The 20743-nt window shown below is 38.3% G+C and overlaps 1 protein-coding gene and 1 long non-coding RNA gene across 2 annotated transcripts; both read left to right on the top strand.

The window, feature by feature from the left end:
* Nucleotides 1–9451: 9451 nt before the first annotated feature.
* LOC100699066 (uncharacterized) lies at nt 9452–18055 on the top strand. The gene is made up of 3 exons (XM_005461189.3): nt 9452–9549; nt 15039–15371; nt 16160–18055. The coding sequence occupies exons 2-3, from the start codon at nt 15042–15044 to the stop codon at nt 17045–17047; spliced, it is 1218 nt and encodes a 405-aa protein (XP_005461246.1). The 5' UTR covers nt 9452–9549; nt 15039–15041; the 3' UTR covers nt 17048–18055.
* Nucleotides 18056–18745: 690 nt separating this feature from the next.
* LOC112846190 (uncharacterized) lies at nt 18746–20064 on the top strand. Its single transcript, XR_003219045.1, has 2 exons — nt 18746–18806; nt 19600–20064. It is a non-coding gene; the product is annotated as an uncharacterized LOC112846190 (long non-coding RNA).
* Nucleotides 20065–20743: the final 679 nt, after the last annotated feature.

Here is a 20743-nt window from a genome sequence, read left to right as displayed (position 1 = left end):
TTTAAAGCCATAGGCGTGGTGTCTGGTACATTTTCACTTTTTCAGAGATTTTTCCCGATAGTTAAAGTATGTAGTCAGACACGAATCCAGATGAGTTTGATATTCTGAGAATGAATACTAGACGACAAACAACCGTATCACCAAACCAGCTCAGCTAGTTCTACTTAAACAGATAAACTTTAGTTTTAATTACTGCCCAACTGTCAATGAAATGAACTGAGAATTAATACAAATTAAGTACAACTGAATTTAATTAAATTTAATTCAGTTCTGTTTATATTTATTTCTATATTGCCAAATCATAACAATTGTCATCTTAAGGTCAAACCACCAGTAGAACCAGGATCAGGGAGGGGCAGCTATGTGCTCCACCAGTTGGTGGCCACGGGAGAAATGAAAGTGAAAGTTCACCGGGGTTGATTGAAAAGTAGAATTTAGTAATTAGTGAATATTGATTGTTCAGCAGTGATTGACTTTCCACACACCTCACTTACCGCTTAGTCTCACTTGCAAGTATAAGATTATCCTCATCTAGAAAGAAAATAAAGCAGAAGTTGCTTTAAGGTGGGTTTAACTTGTGAAGTCAAACCATGACTGTACACTGTTTTTAGTGCTCGCATTCATTATGTTTCAAAACGTAAGGCGATGACAGTCAAAATGCTCAGGGGCATAAAAGTGGTTGGGGAGGTTATTTCCTGCTTGCAGCAAAGGGAAAAAAATAAAATAAAATAAAGTACATTATACCTGCAGGAGTGCCTCGTTCAAATATACTGATAATTTATTTGGCCTGAAATAATTTGTGAACATAAGTGGTCAGATTTGAGTTGAAAAAATGAAGCAGTCATGACATTCTTCTACTCAAACTTCTAGTCTGTTCTTTACATCACTACCACTTTCCCATGCTGTCAAACTCACTACTGACATCATGACTCTAGTCCAATCATCTTCTCGCCCGCCTGCTTTGACAGTCAGCCTTCACTTTGCATGCTTTAAACATCAATGCTCTTTGTCATTCTCCCTTTCAGATTCTCATTCATGCAACCCACCTCTAATTATCAAATAGATTAATTAATTTCTCTACCTCAAGAAATCATGTTGAATTCTGATGGCTATCAAAAGCATCTGAGGTGCACCAACCAGATACTTTGTACATAAATATTTGTATGTATACTTTTGACCTCCTATGGATGGAAAAGTCAAAAAAAATAATAATCTGACTTGTGCATCCAATACTTGTTTTGTAACGATGTATGCTGCACAATCATGCCTCCTTGGAAAAAATAACATTTCAAATAAACCCTTAGTATGCCCAAATTCAGGCCCTTGATGAGTGGATGTAAAAGTGCTCACCTGTCTGGCCTCCACTCTGTGCCCTGATTTCATGAGCATGAAAGTGAGAGCACCTATGGCGGGGGTCGGCAACCTGCGGCTCCGGAGCCGCATGAGGCTCTTTAGTCTTTATTTTGCGGCTCCGGGTGGTTTGGGAAAATAAATTAGAAGTATTTAGCTGAAATGTATTTTATTTGTGTTTAGTTCTTTTTTTAACTTGTAGTTCTAAATTGGAAGATTATTGTGATTTTGAAATATAAAAATAAAATTATATTCTATTATTTTTTCATCGCTCAAAATAAGCGTCACACTCGCGGAAGCCGGTATACCCACCGAAACGCCGTGCATTTATCGAGACTTTCGACCCCAGGTAGGCCAATTATGGATCTTCGGATCCGCTTTGTGACTGCCTGTCTGTGAAAAGCGCTTAATAAATAAACTTTACTTACTTACTTTAGTTGTTCACACAAAGCATAAAGGTAAAAAAAACCCCAATATATACAGTGTTATCTTCATTTTAGATTTCAAAAAGTATTTGCGGCTCCCAGTGTTTTCTTTTGCGTGGAAACCGGGTCCAAGTGGCTCTTTGGGTGTTAAAGGTTGCAGACCCCTGACCTATGGGATGTGGTGAAACAGGAGATGTTTACACTCAGCCTTGGAGACAGGAGAAGAAGGTCACTGAGAAGAGGCTTGGAGTAGAGCCACTACTCCACATCAAAATGAGCCAACTGAGGTGGTTCATCTGACCATGATCCCTCCTGGACGCCTCCTAGAGGAGGTATTTGGGACATGTTCTACTGCAGAGGTTATATTTTTCAGCTGGCTTGGTATTCCCTCCAGAAGAGTTAGAGGTCGTCACCAGGGACAGGGTCTTGATGTCTACTGAGACAGCTGTACTCAAGACCTGGACTTGGATAAGTGGAAGGAGACTATGGATGGATGGATGTTGGATGTAGGGGTATAGAAAGAAAACTGAACATTTAACAGTGTTTCCTGAAAACCTTCTGCTGTCTGATCATTTCCTGATAACATCTACATTTACAATAATTGATTACACAGCAGTGGAGAGTAGACTTTATCAAAGTAGATGTCTTTCTGAAAGCGCTGTAACTAAGTTTAAGAATATAATCCACCCACTGTTATCATCTTCAATGGCCTGTACCAACACAGAGCAGAGCAGCTACCTGAACGCTACTCCAACAGAGGTCGATTATCTTGTTAAAAATTTTACCTCCTCACTACGTACGACTCTGGATACTGTAGCTCCTGTGAAAACTAAGGTCTCAAATCCAAAGTACCTGACTCCGTGGTATAATTCTCAAACACGTAGCCTAAAGCAGATGACTCGTAAGCTGGAGAGGAAATGGCGTGTCACAAATTTAGAGGATCATCATTTAGCCTGGAGAAATAGTTTGCTGCTTTATAAGAAAGCCCTCCGCAAAGCCAGAACATCTTACTATTCGTCACTGATTGAAGAAAATAAGAACAACCCCAGGTTTCTCTTCAGCACTGTAGCCAGGCTGACAAAAAGTCAGAGCTCTACTGAGCCAACCATCCCTTTAACGTTAACTAGTAATGACTTCATGAACTTCTTCACAAATAAAATTTTAATCATTAGAGAAAAAATTACCAATAATAGTCCCACAGATGTAATATTATCTACAGCTACTTTTAGTACCATTGATATTCATTTAGACTCCTTTTCTCCAATTGATCTTTCTGAGTTAACTTCAATAATTAATTCCTCCAAACCATCAACGTGTCTTTTAGACCCCATTCCTACAAAACTGCTCAAAGAAGTCCTGCCATTAATTAATTCTTCAATCTTAAATATGATCAACCTATCTCTAATAATCGGCTATGTACCACAGGCCTTCAAGGTGGCTGTAGTTAAACCTTTACTCAAAAAGCCATCTCTAGACCCAGCTGTCTTAGCTAATTATAGGCCAATCTCCAACCTTCCTTTCATATCAAAAATCCTTGAAAGAGTAGTTGTCAAACAGCTAACAGATCATCTGCAGAGGAATGGCTTATTTGAAGAGTTTCAGTCAGGTTTCAGAGCTCATCACAGCACAGAAACAGCTTTAGTGAAGGTTACAAATGATCTTCTTATGGCCTCTGACAGTGGACTCATCTCTGTGCTTGTCCTGCTAGATCTCAGTGCTGCGTTCGATACTGTTGACCATAATATCCTATTAGAGCGATTAGAACATGCTGTAGGTATTTCAGGTACTGCACTGCAGTGGTTTGTATCATATCTATCTAATAGACTCCAATTTGTACATGTAAATGGAGAGTCCTCTTCACCCACTAAGGTCAGTTATGGTGTTCCACAGGGTTCAGTGCTAGGACCAATTCTATTTACATTATACATGCTTCCCCTAGGACAGGGGTCTGCAACCTTTTACATTCAAAGAGCCATTTGGACCCGGTTTCCACGCAAAAGAAAACACTGGGAGCCGAAAATACTTTTTGACATCTAAAATGAAGATAACACTGTATGTTTTTTACCTTTATTCTTTGTGTGAACAACTAAGGTGTCTTGCTTATGAAATCCATGAAGTGCTACAGAGAAAATTACATTTTATTTATGTAATCAACACATTTTGAACTCTTAAAGAAATATAACAAAAGGAAAGACATCCAGCTGAACTACAATTATCCATGTAGCAAACAAAAACTGTTGTGAGCCGCCACCCTCATATTGCCTTTGGGCTGTTGGAGCCTTGACCTGACTTTTAAAAAATAATTGGAAAAAAAGCACTATGCTGCTGAAAAATGAAAAATAGATATTTACAAAATTCTGCCTAAATATGTATTTTACCTGGTTAATGTGTGCAGCGGGGCGTGGTCTGCAGCGCCGCTGCAGGGGAGGCGGATGCACCTGAGCGACAACCGCAATCACGCCTCGCTGCCTTTACGTCTGCGCTGTCTGTGCTGTTGTGTTGTTGGTGGTGTGTGTCGGGCTGTGAGCTGAAAAGCTACAGTGTGCTGTATGCGTACAGCAACCGTGTGTGAAAAGTGGTCAATATAGAGATGCTGAAAAGCGTGTTCGTGCAAACATCGTCAGATCTGCCGTGATATGTTTACAATGAGACTTATGGTCCTGAACCTCTGCGCACAGCGTCTGCTAATCGGGGCTGTACGAAGTCAGTTTACGCAGGACTGTAAGCTGTCATCTGTCAGGCGTGAACGGTGTTTGTCTTTAACATAGTTTACGGTGGAGAATAGCTGCTGACATAATGTGGATCCGAAGATCCATAATTGGCCTTTCTGGGGTTGAAAGTCTCGATAAATGCACGCCATTTCGGCGGGTATACTGAGTGTGACGCTTATTTTGAGCGATGAAAAAATAATAGAATATAATTTTATTTTTATATTTCAATATCACAATAATTTTCCAATTTAGAACTACAAGTCAGAAAGAACTAACATAAATAAAATACACTTCAGCTAAATACTTCTAATTTAATTTCCCAAACGCAGAGCCACAGTATAAGGACGAAAGAGCCACATGCGGCTCCGGAGCCGCAGCTTGCCGACCCCTGCCCTAGGCAGTATCATTAGAAGACATAGCATACATTTTCACTGCTTTGCAGATGACAACCAGCTCTATCTATCCATGAAGCCAGATAACACACACCAATTAGTTAAACTGCAGGAATGTCTTAAAGACATAAAGACCTGGATGGCCGCTAACTTTCTGCTTCTTAATTCAGATAAAACTGAGGTTATTGTACTCGGCCCTGGAAATCTTAGAAATATGGTATCTAACCAGATTCTTACTCTGGATGGCATTACCTTGGCCTCCAGTAATGCTGTGAGGAACCTTGGAGTCATTTTTGACCAGGACATGTCCTTCAACGCACATATTAAACAAATATGTAAGACTGCTTTCTTCCATTTGCGCAACATCTCTAAAATTAGAAATATCCTGTCTCAGAGTGATGCTGAAAAACTAGTTCATGCATTTATTACTTCCAGGCTGGACTAGTGTAATTCATTATTATCAGGATGTCCTAAAAACTCGCTGAAAAGTCTTCAGCTAATCCAAAATGCTGCAACAAGAGTACTGACAGGGACTAGAAAGAGAGAGCATATTTCTCCTATATTGGCTTCCCTTCATTGGCTTCCTGTTAAATCCAGAATTGAATTCAAAATCCTGCTCCTCACATACAAGGTCTTAAATAATCAGGCCCCATCTTATCTTAATGACCTTATAGTGCCACATCACACCATTAGAGCAGCAGTCCCTAACCCCCGGGCCATGGAACCGTACCGGTCCGTGAGTCGTTTGCTACTGAGCCACAAGTGTTGAGGTTCGGGTGTGAAATTTATGGTTTTCGGGGTGTTTATTCATTGTTATCTTTAATATTTATTGTTTTATTGTTACCACAGCTTCCCCATGTCTTTTCCTGTGTATTATGAGGTTTTGTTTTGTTTTTTTGGTACCGGTACTGGTTTTATTTTGTTGTATTTATCCGCGACACCTTAAAGGCCGGCCCGTAAGAATATTGTTGGACATAAGCCGGTCAGTGGCTCAAAAAAAGGTTGGGGACCGTGGCATTAGAGCACTTCGCTCTCGCTCTGCAGGCCTACTTGTTGTCCCTAGAGTATTTAAAAATAGAATGGGAGGCAGAGCCTTCAGTTTTCAGGCCCCTCTTCTGTGGAACCAGCTTCCAGTTTGGATTCGGGAGACAGACACTATCTCTACTTTCAAGATTAGGCTTAAAACTTTCCTTTTTGCTAAAGCATATAGTTAGGGCTGGACCAGGTGACCCTGAATCCTCCCTTAGTTATGCTGCAATAGACGTAGGCTGCCAGGGGATTCCCATCATGCATTGAGTTTTTCCTTTTCAGTCACCTTTCTCACTCACTACCTGCTAATAGACCTCTCTGCATTGAATCATACTGAGTAATCTCTGTCTCTCTTCCACAGCATGTCTTTATCCTGTTTTCCTTCTCTCACCCCAACTGGTCACACCAGATGGCCCCGCCCCTCCCTGAGCCTGGTTCTGCCGGAGGTTTCTTCCTGTTTAAAGGGAGATTTCCTTCCCACTGTTGCCAAAGTGCTTGCTCATAGGGGGTGATTTGATTGTTGGGTTTTCCTCTGTATATATTATTGTAGGGTGTACTGTACAATATAAAGCGCCTTGAGGCAACTGTTGTTGTGATTTGATGCTATATAAATTGAATTGAATTGAATTGAATTGAATTGAACTGAATTGAACTGAACTGAACTGAATTGAACTGAACTGAACTGAACTGAAATGAACTAAACTGAACTGAATTGAATTGAATTTCTCATTCTCCCTTTCAGATTCTCATTCACGCAACCCACCTCCTCCCACTCTCCTGTCCTAAATCCTGTCACCACTGGGATTCTGGTCTGCCATGATGGGACATCTGACTCTCTTATCAAATAGATTAATTAATTTCTCTAGCTCAAGAAATTATGTTGAATTCTGATGGCTATCAAAAGCATCTGGTTGAGGTGCACCAAGTGGATGCTTTGTTGGTAAATATTTAATTCTGTATGTATACTTTGGACCTCCTGTGGATGGAAAATCTAAAATAAATTCTGACTTGTGCATCTAATACTTGGTTTTTTTTTTAAAGATGTATGCTGCACAATCATTCCTCCCTGAAAAAATAATATTTCAGATAAACCCTTAGTATCCCAAAACTCAGGCCCTTGATGAATGGATGTAAACCTCTGACCACAACTGTATGTGTAAAAGGGCTCACCTGTCTGTCCTCCATTCTGTGCCCTTCCCACACCCAACAGAGTCTTTCTCCTACAAACACTCATGTCCAGTAAATCAAAAAAGCTGAAACATGGAAATCAGGTAATAAACATCTATCCAAACACAGAGCCACATTTAGATCTCATTTAAAATCAACAGACAAAAATGTGCTCCATTTTTTCTTTGATTTCTCTGTCATTAAAGTGTTTGGAGGTCCCCATTCCTCTTGGGGGTGGTGGGAGCATTGCCAGTGGCGTGTCTAGAAAATTTTTGTTGGGGGGGCCAGGTAGGGGCACAGATTTGGAGAAGGGTGGCAGATGTAATTAGCAGATAATGTTAAAAAAAAATCTACCAACAGTTAACCATCATTCAATAACCCTGTAAACCTAATTACTGAATTTGCTTTTGACTCTTATTAGAATGAGGTTTTAACCACTACGGTGCAGCAATATTTGCATAGTATTTTTACTGACATATAGTGCACGTATGTTTTGGGCAAAAACATTTTTAAATATTAAAATACGAACATTTTTAACATACAATTGGCAAATTAGCCAATGCATAACTTTATCTGCCTATTAAAAAAAGAAGATAATCTTCTCACAAACTGGTGTTGGATTTTGAAACAGGAAAAAAGTGGGGAAACAAATGAAAAGACTAACATTTGAATGAAACCTGAAAGCAAGTAAATACTTTCTATGCTGCCTTATGATAAACTTTGGTAATATTGATGTATAAAGAACAACACTGGCTGATGATGAAATACAGTCAGCTGGCATGGTGACACTGCCAGTATTAACATGCAGGGCTGGACTGGGACAAAAAATTGGGCATTTTGACCAGAGACCGGCCCACCAAGTATTAAAGCCATAAAGCCTTTGAATGAAAACAAACGCTGTTGTGACAGTGATGTACACTGTCTTCTTGGTATATGTATGATTTCTATCAATTTTACATCAGATAAAAACTTTGTTCGCAAGATTCAGATAATTATTTAATAAAAGCTAGATATTTTAAATGAGAATAAGAAAGAAAAGTATTTCTTTGTCCCCCCCTTTCCCTGTTAATGCTCTACCTGGCCCCCTGGCATAACTTTGCTAGATCCGCCCCTGCACAGTTACTGGCTGTCAGCTACATAGAAAAGGATCCTGGTGTTATTTGTCTCTCAGAAACAGTTCATAACTTCAACTCATTCATGTCACCTAAAAGGTAAACCTGTTTCTCCATCACCTGTTCAGCTCTGATGATTCAGTAAGGACATCTCCTGGTTTCATCTGCATGTTTCCCTCTCACCAGATAACCAAACCGATATCATGACCAGCAGCTTTACAGCTGTGGCTCCAGCAAACATCAGCTGATACTAGAAATTAATATTAAATAAATTCTAACAACAGCTGATCAAGCTTAAACGTGCTGCTGTTGTTTAGCGTGACATCTGCTGGTTTCCTCTTTCTGGCGCAAAGTGGGAGATCAACAACCAAGAGAGAAAAGCCGATCAGCTGATCATTGATCAGTTTTATGATTGAAGTAGCAACGGGAGAGGGAGGGGAGACAATGAGAGAAGAAGAGGCAGCTGTGCAGCATAAAGACACAGAATAACTCCAGCTTTGTGTCTTTTTCTCAATCTAGCTTAAGTATGGGACAAACTGCGTCTGTTCTCAGCTCAATACAAAATCTGTAATATTGTCTCTGAATGAGGGACCATTCCGTTTTTTAAGGAGCCGTTGGCAACTCTACTAACTAAACTTATGAATAAAATAAAGTTCACTATCAGTAACATCACAGCACCCACCCAGCTGTATAGAAACTCCGTCATACTAGATAGCACCAGTAGGAGTTATTGTAACGGACTGTAAAAAGTCAGCACAACGAAAATAAACTCCACCTAAACTTGGTTTATATCTGACCCAGACAGACTGCAGGTCATAACTTCTTACCTGAAGTTCAGTTCACCTGACACTCGGACTGGCGGCTGCCTCGGGTCTCTCCTCCTCCTGCCTCCCCTTCTCTCATCCACCTGCTAGCCGCTGTGGAAGCTCCGCCTCGATGGCCAATCCAGCTATGTTAAACTGTTAATCTTTCGCCGAAAAACTGTTTTCTGCGGTGCCTCTTTCTTGCTTGGCTCTCCTACCTTTGCTAACATGATGCTCATAGCGCAGAAGCCGATGCTGCATTCACTTACACTCGGATATCTGAGCTTTACTGTGAAAACATAATCGTACATTTGATATTTCATTGGATTTTATTGTTGTGGCTTCGGGGTGGCACCTGGGGTGGCCAGTCTGGTTGGGGGGGTGGCCTGTGCCCCCCCCAGGCCACCCCGCTGGACACGCCACAGAGCATTGCCACACCTCCACTGGATATAAAACTCAGACCTCCTTCATGGCATTAGTCTTCTTTATGTTGGCCCCTACTGAATGACAGCGCTTCCTGATCTTTTTAAGCAGGTTTTGTGAAGCTCTAATTTAAGCTGGTGAGTTTTCTTGGCATATTTTTTAATAATTGAAATGACTGCTTAATTATTCACTGATCAACAGTTATCCAAAAATACAAGAATATGGACCAGGAAAGGCCTTTAATATTTTTAGTCACTTCTACATTCCTTTGTTCTATCATAAAGTAATTAAAGTCATTATCTTTTTCATCAATCAAAGATATAACTTCTTAGCCAGGCCTCTTTCCACAAATGTCTATTTAAATAGAGGGTTTGCTAATTTAGGTTACAGATTCGCTTATAGATATTCTGCTCAACAGGGTAAGTATTGGTGTAATAATGTTATCAGGCTCTCAAAGCTTTGCTGTTGCAGTATGAAAAGATATATAAAGAGAGATAAAAAATAGTTGAGTAGTGTTTAATAGAATCACATACAATGTGATTAATGACAACATTTTTATACTTTATGAAATTAACAAAGGACCTATTAATGGTTCTTGATCTCATTTAGAAACTAGGTATATGACTATCAACATATTTGGATGCAAATTTATACATATAATGATTGAGATGTGAGCTAATTTTATGTTGGCATGTTATTTAAGGTTTTATAAATATTTGTTAAATTTTACAATGAGGTTGACGAACAAACTAAGGAAATTCCAAACTGTCAAACATCCCACCAACATTTTTCCTGCATTAACAGTTTTCATTTAATGGCCACTTGTTTATGGTGTTTACACTAGTTCATGAATCTCTGAAACATTCGCTGTTGTTTCATGATAATCTTATTCATGTTTTATTTTGATCAAAAGAGCTTTGGTACATTTACATGTGTCTTTTTCTCTCTTAAATCTCTCTTATAGCCTTAGACTTGGTCTTACTTATATTTCAGTCATCTATAAACTTGGAAGTGGGTTGTGTTTGCAGCATGAATATATATATATATATATATATGTTCTGTATGATTTTGTGCTACCTATCATACCTACACTTTGTTTCTTTGTGTTTATGAATTATATACTAAAGAGGATTAATGGTTTACAAAGTATGGATTCAGAATTTATTAATATGTTACTAATTTTAAATAGTGTGTAATTATTTAAAATGATAAAGCCGGGGGGCTCATTCATTGATACGCAAATCCTATAAACCCATATTAATAATATTATTTGTATGGTTTTTATTAGTATTATTATATTATGCATGTTGTCAAAAAGAATACAAAAAACATCAAATAAATATATATTTATACTACATATCATTGTTTTTACAACTTCAGACAATAATAAAATTGACTTTTGTTTTTATTTGTTATACAGCCAACAACGAACAAATCAAACAACATCAAAACAATAAAAAGACTCGTTGTCTGTAGAACGTTCTACCAATAGCAATCCAATGTAACAGATATATTAATTGTTTCATAATTTTTTTAAATATAGTGTCCCTCGTTTATCACGGTAGTTACGTTCTAAAAATAACCTGCGATAGGTGAAATCCGCGAAGTATTTTTTTTTTTTTTTTTTTACAATTATCATAGATATCTTAACCCTTTATTGACCAAGCATCATTTAGGCCGCCTGGACTTATTTGGAATTTTTGGCTGTAAAAGGGCCAGAAATCATACTATAAGTGAATGCTTTTGCCCCTTTTTTCAGAATAACCTCAGCTTTCAATACCTGGCAGACATTTTACATTATTTTATTGTTATGGCAATGGAACAACAGTTTAAAGGGGAAAAAAACCAAAAACGAACTTTGTTTTTTGAGATTTATAATTAAGTGGAAACTGATATTCAACATGAACAAAATATAACACAACATCAACTTGCAATATGAACTATAATAAATATATACAAAAAAGTTTTTTAGCCCTGCTCTTTCAGTTTTTCATTTTTTGGCCTTTTTATATTACAAATGTCCAGGCGTTTTTGGGCCTGTGTGAAAGACTCTGAAGCAGTTCCTATCCACCTGGAGACAGAGACCCACACTGCACTGCTCACACTGCCAGGGAGTTTTTCTTTTGCACAGAGTGCACTTTCACCTTCCCTGGGTTGCCATGCTTTCCTTGGATCCTTCAGGTGGCCAGTGGTCTCTCTGCTCCGTGCGTCACCAATACTTGTCTGTGATTGGACAGTCTTTTGCACTGTAAAGTCTCGTAAAGTCCCCTAAAGTCTCGTAAAGCTCGTCTTCTCAGCTTTCACTCGCTCAAAAGCTTGAAGAGTTACGGTGCGTAATACGCACTTGGTAAAATTGGAGGCTGAGTTTTCCTTCCGTGTTCAAACAGGATTAGCTTGTGTATGCTTCATGCTAGCGTAAAGCACCGCATATCCCCGTAAAGCCCTGCTTCTCTTCTTTTCAAAACTGTTTGCATTTTCGCTCTAGCATAAACGATGACGAAGTTAGCATCATTTAAACAGTGCCTGTAAACTGGGCCCGCCGGCGGGCACTTTTCTCAGACAGACATGAACATTTTCTTACTTTTCTCTCAAAGTTCAGACCTTCTAGAAAAGTAAGTCCAGTGTTATACAATGAAGCCAAAGGCACCTGCGGTACAAAACATTTTGTCGACACAGTTGTGTTTTTTTGAGAAAACTTACAAACATACAGTACAGCACTTCAGAGTCACACTGCTAGCGACCGAAGATGTATGTATGTTTGACAAGCTGAACGCATTCTGTACTGTACAGGAGACTTGGCACGAGATTGATCAACAATGCCAACAGCCAATCAGGATGCAGAACACAATGCGCTGTAAAAAAAAAAAAAAAAAAAAAAAAAAAAAAAAAGAAAGAAAAAGAAAAAATTGCAAAATTGCACACACAATTTTTTCACAGGTGAACTGCATTATAGCGAGGGACCATTAGATTGATTTTAATGTGTCTATTTCATAGCAGTTTCGTTAATAAATCTGTAATTCTGTGAATGCTGAGTTAGCCATGGGACAATTTTTGTCCTTAGTCCCTTGCTAGATTTTAAAAGGAACCAAAATAAAACAAAGAAAAAAATCCCAAAACAAAAAAACGAAACAAACAAAAAAGCAACAAACAAATCCGATATATAATATCAACATTAGAAAAACAAATAAAAGGTAAAACGATTTTTAACAAATTTAAAACTCTTTCTCAGAGGAATTCTACAGTCCTATCTAGCCAAAAATACTGTAATTTGGATTCTGTTTACCCCAGTGATAATAAATTGACTAAAGGGCTGAGGAGTCATATTGTATAAATTTGTATAAATAAGATAAATATTCATGTATTTACTAAGATTTTCAAAGCTCAGTAAGATGTACTCTAAAATTAAACAGTGGTGGTACCATTAGAGCCTTTTATCAAAGATTGTCAGTGTTCCGTTATATGAAGACTGTAATGGTTTTAAAGCATTAAAGCCAGACTGTAATGAAATGGAATACATGTACATTTTACTGCATGAATAGACATATTAATGCATATGTATTTAAAGCTGACAAGATTAAATCTAACTACATTGCATACCTTCTTTATTTGGGACTCAAAGGAGAGTTTAGAGTCTATTAAAATTCCCAGATATATATGACAATCTATTAAAGTTTATAAGTTCACTACCTTGACCGGGTTTCTGTATTTTGGCTTGGTTTTATTTATTTATTTATTTTGTTAAATAAGTTTTGTAATATGTTGTATTTTGTTGTTCATATGAGGTTTTAGTACATGTTGAGGACCATGTTATTTATTATCCTGATATGTAAAACCTTAAAATTGTCAGCGTAGTTTCATGCTCTCATATGTAACATGAATATTATAGTGAATACATAGAAGAAGGTTATTAATGTGTGGTTGCTGGAGGTTATTATTTGGTTATAATGTCTCCTAAGGCATGAGAGGAGAACCGATACTGCCTTTTTGAAGTATATTTATATAGCACTTCAGAAACAGAAACACACACTGATAATGAGCGTTGGAGTACTGTAAACAAAACCAGTGTAAACTCTGTAGATGGATGTTTGTTGTCTGCAGCCTATTAGTGCTGCCAGACCTAGGTTTTATTTAGTTTCACACACTTATAATGAGTTTAGGAGTATTGTAAACAGAACCAGTGTACACTCTCCAGGCTGAGGCAGGAGAAATTACTTTGGGTCTCTGTATGAAACAACTCACAGCAAATTACTGGAAATAATCTAAGGGGACACAACGGCACTCATGTTTACTCACGTTTTGATGTAGATTTGGGTAATGAGGTGCTGGGTTGTCATCTATTTCTATTTATTTCTTCATATTTTGAAGAATAAAGAATTTAAAAAACAGACAGATTAAGCTGTAAACACTTGAGTTATGTGACTTGTTATTGTTTTGAATCAGAATCAGAATCAGAATACTTTATTGATTATTTTTTTGTTACAGTGCTCCATAATAAACAGACATTAACAAGACAGACAATACACTAACTAAGAATAGTACAAGTAAGTCGTTTATTAATAAATAGCTAAAAAAGAAAAAGAAAGAAAAAGAAAAAAGAAACATGTGTGTTAAGTGGATGAGTTGTACAGGGAGATGGCCACAGGCAGGAATGACTTCCTGTGTCGTTCAGTGGTGCTTTTCGGTAATCTCAGTCTCTCACTGAACGTGCTCCTGTGACTGAGCAGCATGTCATGGAGTGGGTGGGAGGTGTTATCCAACATTGTCTTTATCTTGGACAACATCCGCCTCTCCGACACCACCTTGAGGGAGTCCAGCTCCATCCCCACAACATTACTGGCCTTACGGATCAGTTTATCGAGTCTGTTGGCATCTGCAACCCTCAGCCTGCTCCCCCAGCATGCAACAGCATAGAGGATCGCACTGGCCACAACAGACTCATAGAAAATCCTGAGCATTTTCTGGCAAATGTTGAAGGACCTCAGTCGCCTCAAACAATAGAGACGACTCTGGCCCTTTCTGTAAAGTGCTGTGGTGTTTGTAGCCCAGTCCAGTTTATTATCGATATGTACTCCAAGGTATTTATAGTCCTCCACAATGTCAACACTGACCCCCTGGATTGAAACAGGGGTCAAGTGTTTCCTGGTCTTCCTGAAGTCCACGATCAGTTCCTTGGTCTTTGCCACGTTGAGCTGCAGATGATTCTGCTCACACCACGTGACAAAGGAGTCAATCACAGCCCGGTACTCCGTCTCATCATCCCTGCTGATGCATCCAACCACCGCTGAGTAATCAGAAAACTTCTGAAGATGGCAGGTCTCTGTGCAGTGGCTGAAGTCTGTGGTGTAGAGGGTGAAGAGGAAGGGGGAGAGGACAGTTCCCTGTGTTGCTGATTACCTTGTAAACGTTTGTAAAAATGATTTTGTTTGTGTAACTTGTTAAAATGATGTAACTAAGAGTAATTCAAAGGGTACAATCTTTTGAGTGTTCCCTTAATTTTCTGAGCAGTTATCATCATGTTGTGAAGGTTTCAGAGGAGTAACATGGCAAAGCCTATAAAACCAGCTGTACTTAACTTCTACTTTTATCTGTTTTTTGTTTTTTTACTCTCTTCTCAAAACAATCACAGTGTATGATGACTACATCTTCAAGGATGTGGTGTTTCCTGCTCTTCACTGTCATCCTGCCCATCGTTCCCACACTGACAGAGGTGGTGTCTTCAGTGTCGGACTGTAATGAGTTCCTTCTTGATGCAAAGCCACCAGAGATCCCAGACATCTTGAACGGCAACAACATCCTGGACCAGAACAGATACAAACCCATCTGCCAGACCTACAGAAACAGCAAAAAATTTCTTACCCTCTATGACATTGAGAACAGGATTCCAGTGTTTTCTGCCTATAAGTACACAGGAGAGACTACACAGAAAAGACCCGAAACACCTTGGATGATAGAGCCACAGGTATCCTCCATCTTTATGTCTTTTAGTATTAATAAAGCCTGAAATAAATGTGCTTCACATACTGTTAGTTACAGTTACAGGATGAGAGAGTCCCTTAATCAACTAGCACTTTGCTCTCAGACTATGGGGAGAATTCCAATGATTCATTAAGTGTTTCGTCTTCAGTCATGTTTTCAACTCACTATGTGTTTATACACCTATGTGAATTATCAGTTAGAATTAATCTCTGGCACTGTTCCACAGTGTCTCTTTGTCCTGTCTTCCTTCTCTCACCTAAACCAGTCGGGGCAGATGGCTGCCCCTGACTAAGTCTGACTCTACTGGAGAGTTTTCCCTTCCCACTGTCACCATGTGTTTGCCTAAAGGAGGTCGACTGATTGTTGGGGTTTTCTGTTTTCTCTGTATTATTGCAGGGTCTTTACTTTACAATATAAAGCACCCTGAGGAAATCTGTTGTTGTAATTTGGTGCTATCTAAATACAGTTGAATCAAATTGAAATGAAATGAATCAACAGTCAGCAGAATATAAGCATGAGTTTGTTTTATCATAGATGCCACTTAGTCTTTATCACACAAATTGTGATGTTGTCTTATTTATTTATTTTATTAAATGTTTTATTTTTTACTGATTTAAGTAGCATAGACCACTGAAATTCACTAAATCTAAAGTGTTTTATGAAATTAATCAGTTTTTTTGCTGAATTACTAATATTTGTAAACACGTATGCAATGATGTCATGTTGATGTACAGTATCAGTGCCACTGACTGAGTCTTCCATATTCTACAGCTAGAAGACAGAGACACCAACAACATGAGGGATGAGAAATACCTAAATCAGGCCTGTGACTATGATTATAAAGATAACAAAGATTATAACAGAGGCCATCTATTTCCAGCTTGTCATGCAAAAGACCCCAATGATAAAATCTCAACATTCACCTTTACAAACATTGTGCCACAAGCCATTACTTTCAACAGCGGCAGCTGGGAGAGAATGGAGACATGCATCAAATGTGTGCTAAAAAACTACTGCTTCAACAATAATAATGTCCTTGAAGGATTTGTAGTGACTGGATCAGTGCCTAGCGGGGACAATAAACTCAAAAACAGGGTCAACATACCATCCATACTTTGGTCAGCATTCTGCTGTTATAATCGCAATAACAAAAAGTGGTTAGCGAGTGCCCACTGGGGCGACAACACTGCAGAATCTGAGCCTATATTTATGAAGACAAAAACTTTGAATGAACTTTATCAAGAACTGGGAATCAAGGTGTTTCCTGAAACTTCATGTCCTCTCAGTGAAACTGTTGCTGACTATTACAAAGCTCTTCCTAAAACATGCCAATGCCTACTCCCACCTTTACATACATCTGCCTCTCCCACTACATCAGCTACTGCTTTCCCCACTATCTCTACAACTGCAACCACCAAGATAACAACAAACACTATTCCCAGAATTACTGCACCCCAAACATACTGTAGCATCCGTCCTTACATCCAGTTTCTTGGCCATTTAACCAAATCAGGGTTGCGGGGGTGCTTTGACTTATGTGGAAACAGGTTTGAGGCACTGTCCTCAGTGAGGACAATGTCTCGTGAGACAATGCAGTGCTATCGCCTATGTCGCCGGTTTTTCTCTGGCGTTTTCACAGGAATCCATCATGACTATTAAACCCAAAACTAACACATGATTCTAAGCCGATATGAACAAACTTAATTTGTACTTCTTATGCCCAAATTAATAGAATAGAATAGAATAATCCATTAATTGTCCCACAAGGGGAAATTTGGTTGTAACAGCAGCAAGAAAAACACATATATAAATAAACAGGACACAGGCCACAGAACAGAAACATACACGACTTTTTACATATTTACATCAAGGACAATGGTTACCAAAAATAGAGTACTGTACAGTTTTTACACTTAATTACAGATAAGTGGCAAATGCTGCCACAAATAGAAGTCCCTCACCTACTGCTGCTCACACTGCCTCTACAACTATGGAAACAACTTCTAATATTACAAAACCTAATCTTAGCAACAGCTACTCCAAGAAAGCTAATCTCAACAACTACAGCAAAAAGACAATAACAACCTAAATACTATAGTTACTCCCAGCACTACTGCTATGTGTGATGAGGTTGATTCTGTTCATCTGGACCTAATGTTTTCATTGGGAGAAACGTTTCGTCACTCATCCAAGTGGTTTCTTCAGTCTCAGCTGACTGCAGGTTTCCTCAATCTTGTAAACAGTACATTTGCATAATGACGGAAACTAGCACCACTCAAGGAACAATGGGCTGAGCCCAAGATTGGGGAGTGATGAAATGTGGCATCCTTTAATTCCTAACTCATTACCCAATCCATATCAGTTTAGATATCCAGAATGTTTTTTTCCTATTGTGATCTGATGTGTTTTCAAAGTGTTGTTTTACATTTTTGAGCAGAATATGATCACTTGTATAACTTGATCACTTGTAACTACTAATTCACAATGTGGACATTCTTTAGTGATAAAAAGACCAGCAGGTTCATGTTTATCTAGGAACCTGCTGAAATCAGCAGACATATCTATCCATCATATTGTTCAATATAGTTTATATAGTTAATACCTTGGCAACAATATACAAAGCCTGCATTCTATATGTAACCATAAATAAAACTTATTGAACCATCACTTTCCAGTCATCTTTGTGTCATCTCTTCTCTGTAAAAACACGAAGAAATAGAAGTTGTAGTTAGCTTCCATTAGCATGAAACAACGTTTTTGTTTTGTTTTTATTTTTATGTCAAAAATAATCTTATGTAGTTGTTTTAACTAATTTTTGTCATAGTTAAAATGTACATAAGTACTTCTATTAGATAGTTTTGCTCTTCTTTTGAAAATAAATTAGATTTCTGAGATTTCACTCAGCCTTTATGAAGCTGAAAAAGAGATGCAATTCTCTAGTCTACAACCTGCTGCTGCCTCATTTATACATATAATGATTGAGATGTGAGCTAATTTTATGTGGGCATGTTATTTAAGGTTTCATAAATATGCGTTAAATTTTACAAGGAGGTTGGCGAACAAACTAAGGGAATTCTACACTGTCAAACATCCCACCAACATTTTTCCTGCATTAACAGTTTTCATTTAATGGCCACTTGTTTATGGTGTTTACACTAGTTCATGAATCTCTGAAACATTAGCTGTTGTTTCGTGATAACCTTACTCATGTTTTATTTTGATCAAAAGAGCTTTAGTACATTTACATGTGTCTTTCTCTCTCTTAAATCTCTCTTATAGCCTTAGCCAGGGGTGTCAAACTCCAGGCCTCGAGGGCCGGTGTCCTGCAGGTTTTGGATCCCACACTGTGTCAACACACCTGAATCAAATGATTAGTTCATTACCAGGCCTCTGGAGAACTGCAAGACATGTTGAAGAGGTAATTTAGACATTTAAATCAGCTGTGTTGGTTCAAGGACACATCTAAAACCTGCAGGGACACCGGCCCTCGAGGCCTGGATTCCGACACCCCTGCCTTAGACTCTGGTCTTACTTACATTTCAGTCATCTATAAACTAGGAAGTTGGTTTTGATGCATTCTCAATCATCCAAGAAAGTAAATCTCCAAAAGTTGAATCTGTTCATCTGGACGTAGCGTTTTGTGGGAGAAACGTTTCGTCACTCATCCTGTTTATAAGGTTTGGGGAAACCTGCAGTCAGCTGAGACTGAAGAAGTCACTTGGATGAGTGACGAAATGTTTCTCCCACAAAACGCTATGTCCAGATGAACAGATTCAACTTTTGGAGATAGGAAGTTGGTTGTGTTTGAAGCATGATTATATATGTTTTGTATCATTTTGTGCTTTGTTTTTTTCTGTTGTGAAGATAATGATGACTTGTTTGAGTCTTGAGGTACTGCTGACCTTTTTAAATTAATTTATAAATGCTTTGTAAAGCACAGACAGCCCTCACTTTAGATGCGGTCACATAAAAAACTTAACTAACAACTAGTAGCTGTCTCGATTAACCACAAACTAATTATTAACACAAGTCTAAACAATCAGTTTTGTATCACATATTGTATTTTTTAAATGTGCAGTTACTTAAATATATAATTTGTTACTATGTGTTTATGAATTATATACTAGAGGATTAATGGTTTACAAAGGATAAATCAAGAGTTTACTAATATGTTAATATTAAATAGTGTGTAATTATTTCAATTGATACAGACAAAGGAAAATAAAGAATTGGCCACTGCCCTGAAGACCCGCCGCATCGATATCGCCTGTGTCCAAGAGACAAAATGGAGCGGAGCGAAAGCCAAGGAAATCAGCATCATGTCAATCGAAACAGACTCCGGAAAGACAGCTCTGCAAGTGGTCTGCTGCTACACACCACAAGTGCTCGGATGAGTCCAAAGACGAATTTTGTGTTCAGTCCAGCCAGAAGGCTTGGTCATAGGTGGCGACCTAAATGGTCATGTGGGGGCCAGAAGAGATGGCTACAAACAACATCATGGTGGACAAGAACACGGTACACGTAACAAAGAAGGCTGCATAGTCCAGAATTTTGCTGAAGCCCACAAACTCATCGTAGCGAACACCTACTTCAAAAAGTGCCTGTCTCACCTGATAACTTACGCCAGAGGAGGACGTTTCACCCAGGTCGAGTACTGGGTGAAACATATTTATATAGCACTTCAGAAACAGGTGATTGATGTATGGTGTCTGCAACTTATTAGATCCAGATGTCATTCAGTGTCACACACTGATAATGAGCGTTGGAGTACTGTAAACAAAACCAGTGTAAACTCTGTAGATGGATGTTTGTTGTCTGCAGCCTATTAGTGCTGCCAGACCTAGGTTTTATTTAGTTTCACACACTTATAATGAGTTTAGGAGTATTGTAAACAGAACCAGTGTACACTCTCCAGGCTGAGGCAGGAGAAATTACTTTGGGTCTCTGTATGAAACAACTCACAGCAAATTACTGGAAATAATCTAAGGGGACACAACGGCACTCATGTTTACTCACGTTTTGATGTAGATTTGGGTAATGAGGTGCTGGGTTGTCATCTATTTCTATTTATTTCTTCATATTTTGAAGAATAAAGAATTTAAAAAACAGACAGATTAAGCTGTAAACACTTGAGTTATGTGACTTGGTATTGTTTTGTAAACATTTGTAAAAATGAATTTGTTTGTGTATTTTGCTAAAATGATGTAACCAAAAGTAAACTGGCCCCCACTCTCATCTAAATCTATATATATGTGTATGTATGTATATATATATATATATATATATATATATATATATATATATATATATATAAACATAGATAGATATAAACATAGGTAGATAGATAGATACACA

This window comes from Oreochromis niloticus, linkage group LG3, assembly GCF_001858045.2.
Source record: "Oreochromis niloticus isolate F11D_XX linkage group LG3, O_niloticus_UMD_NMBU, whole genome shotgun sequence".
NCBI lineage: Eukaryota > Metazoa > Chordata > Actinopteri > Cichliformes > Cichlidae > Oreochromis > Oreochromis niloticus.
The sequence above is the reverse complement of the archived record's forward strand: the minus strand, read 5'-3'. Positions and strand labels throughout refer to the sequence as shown.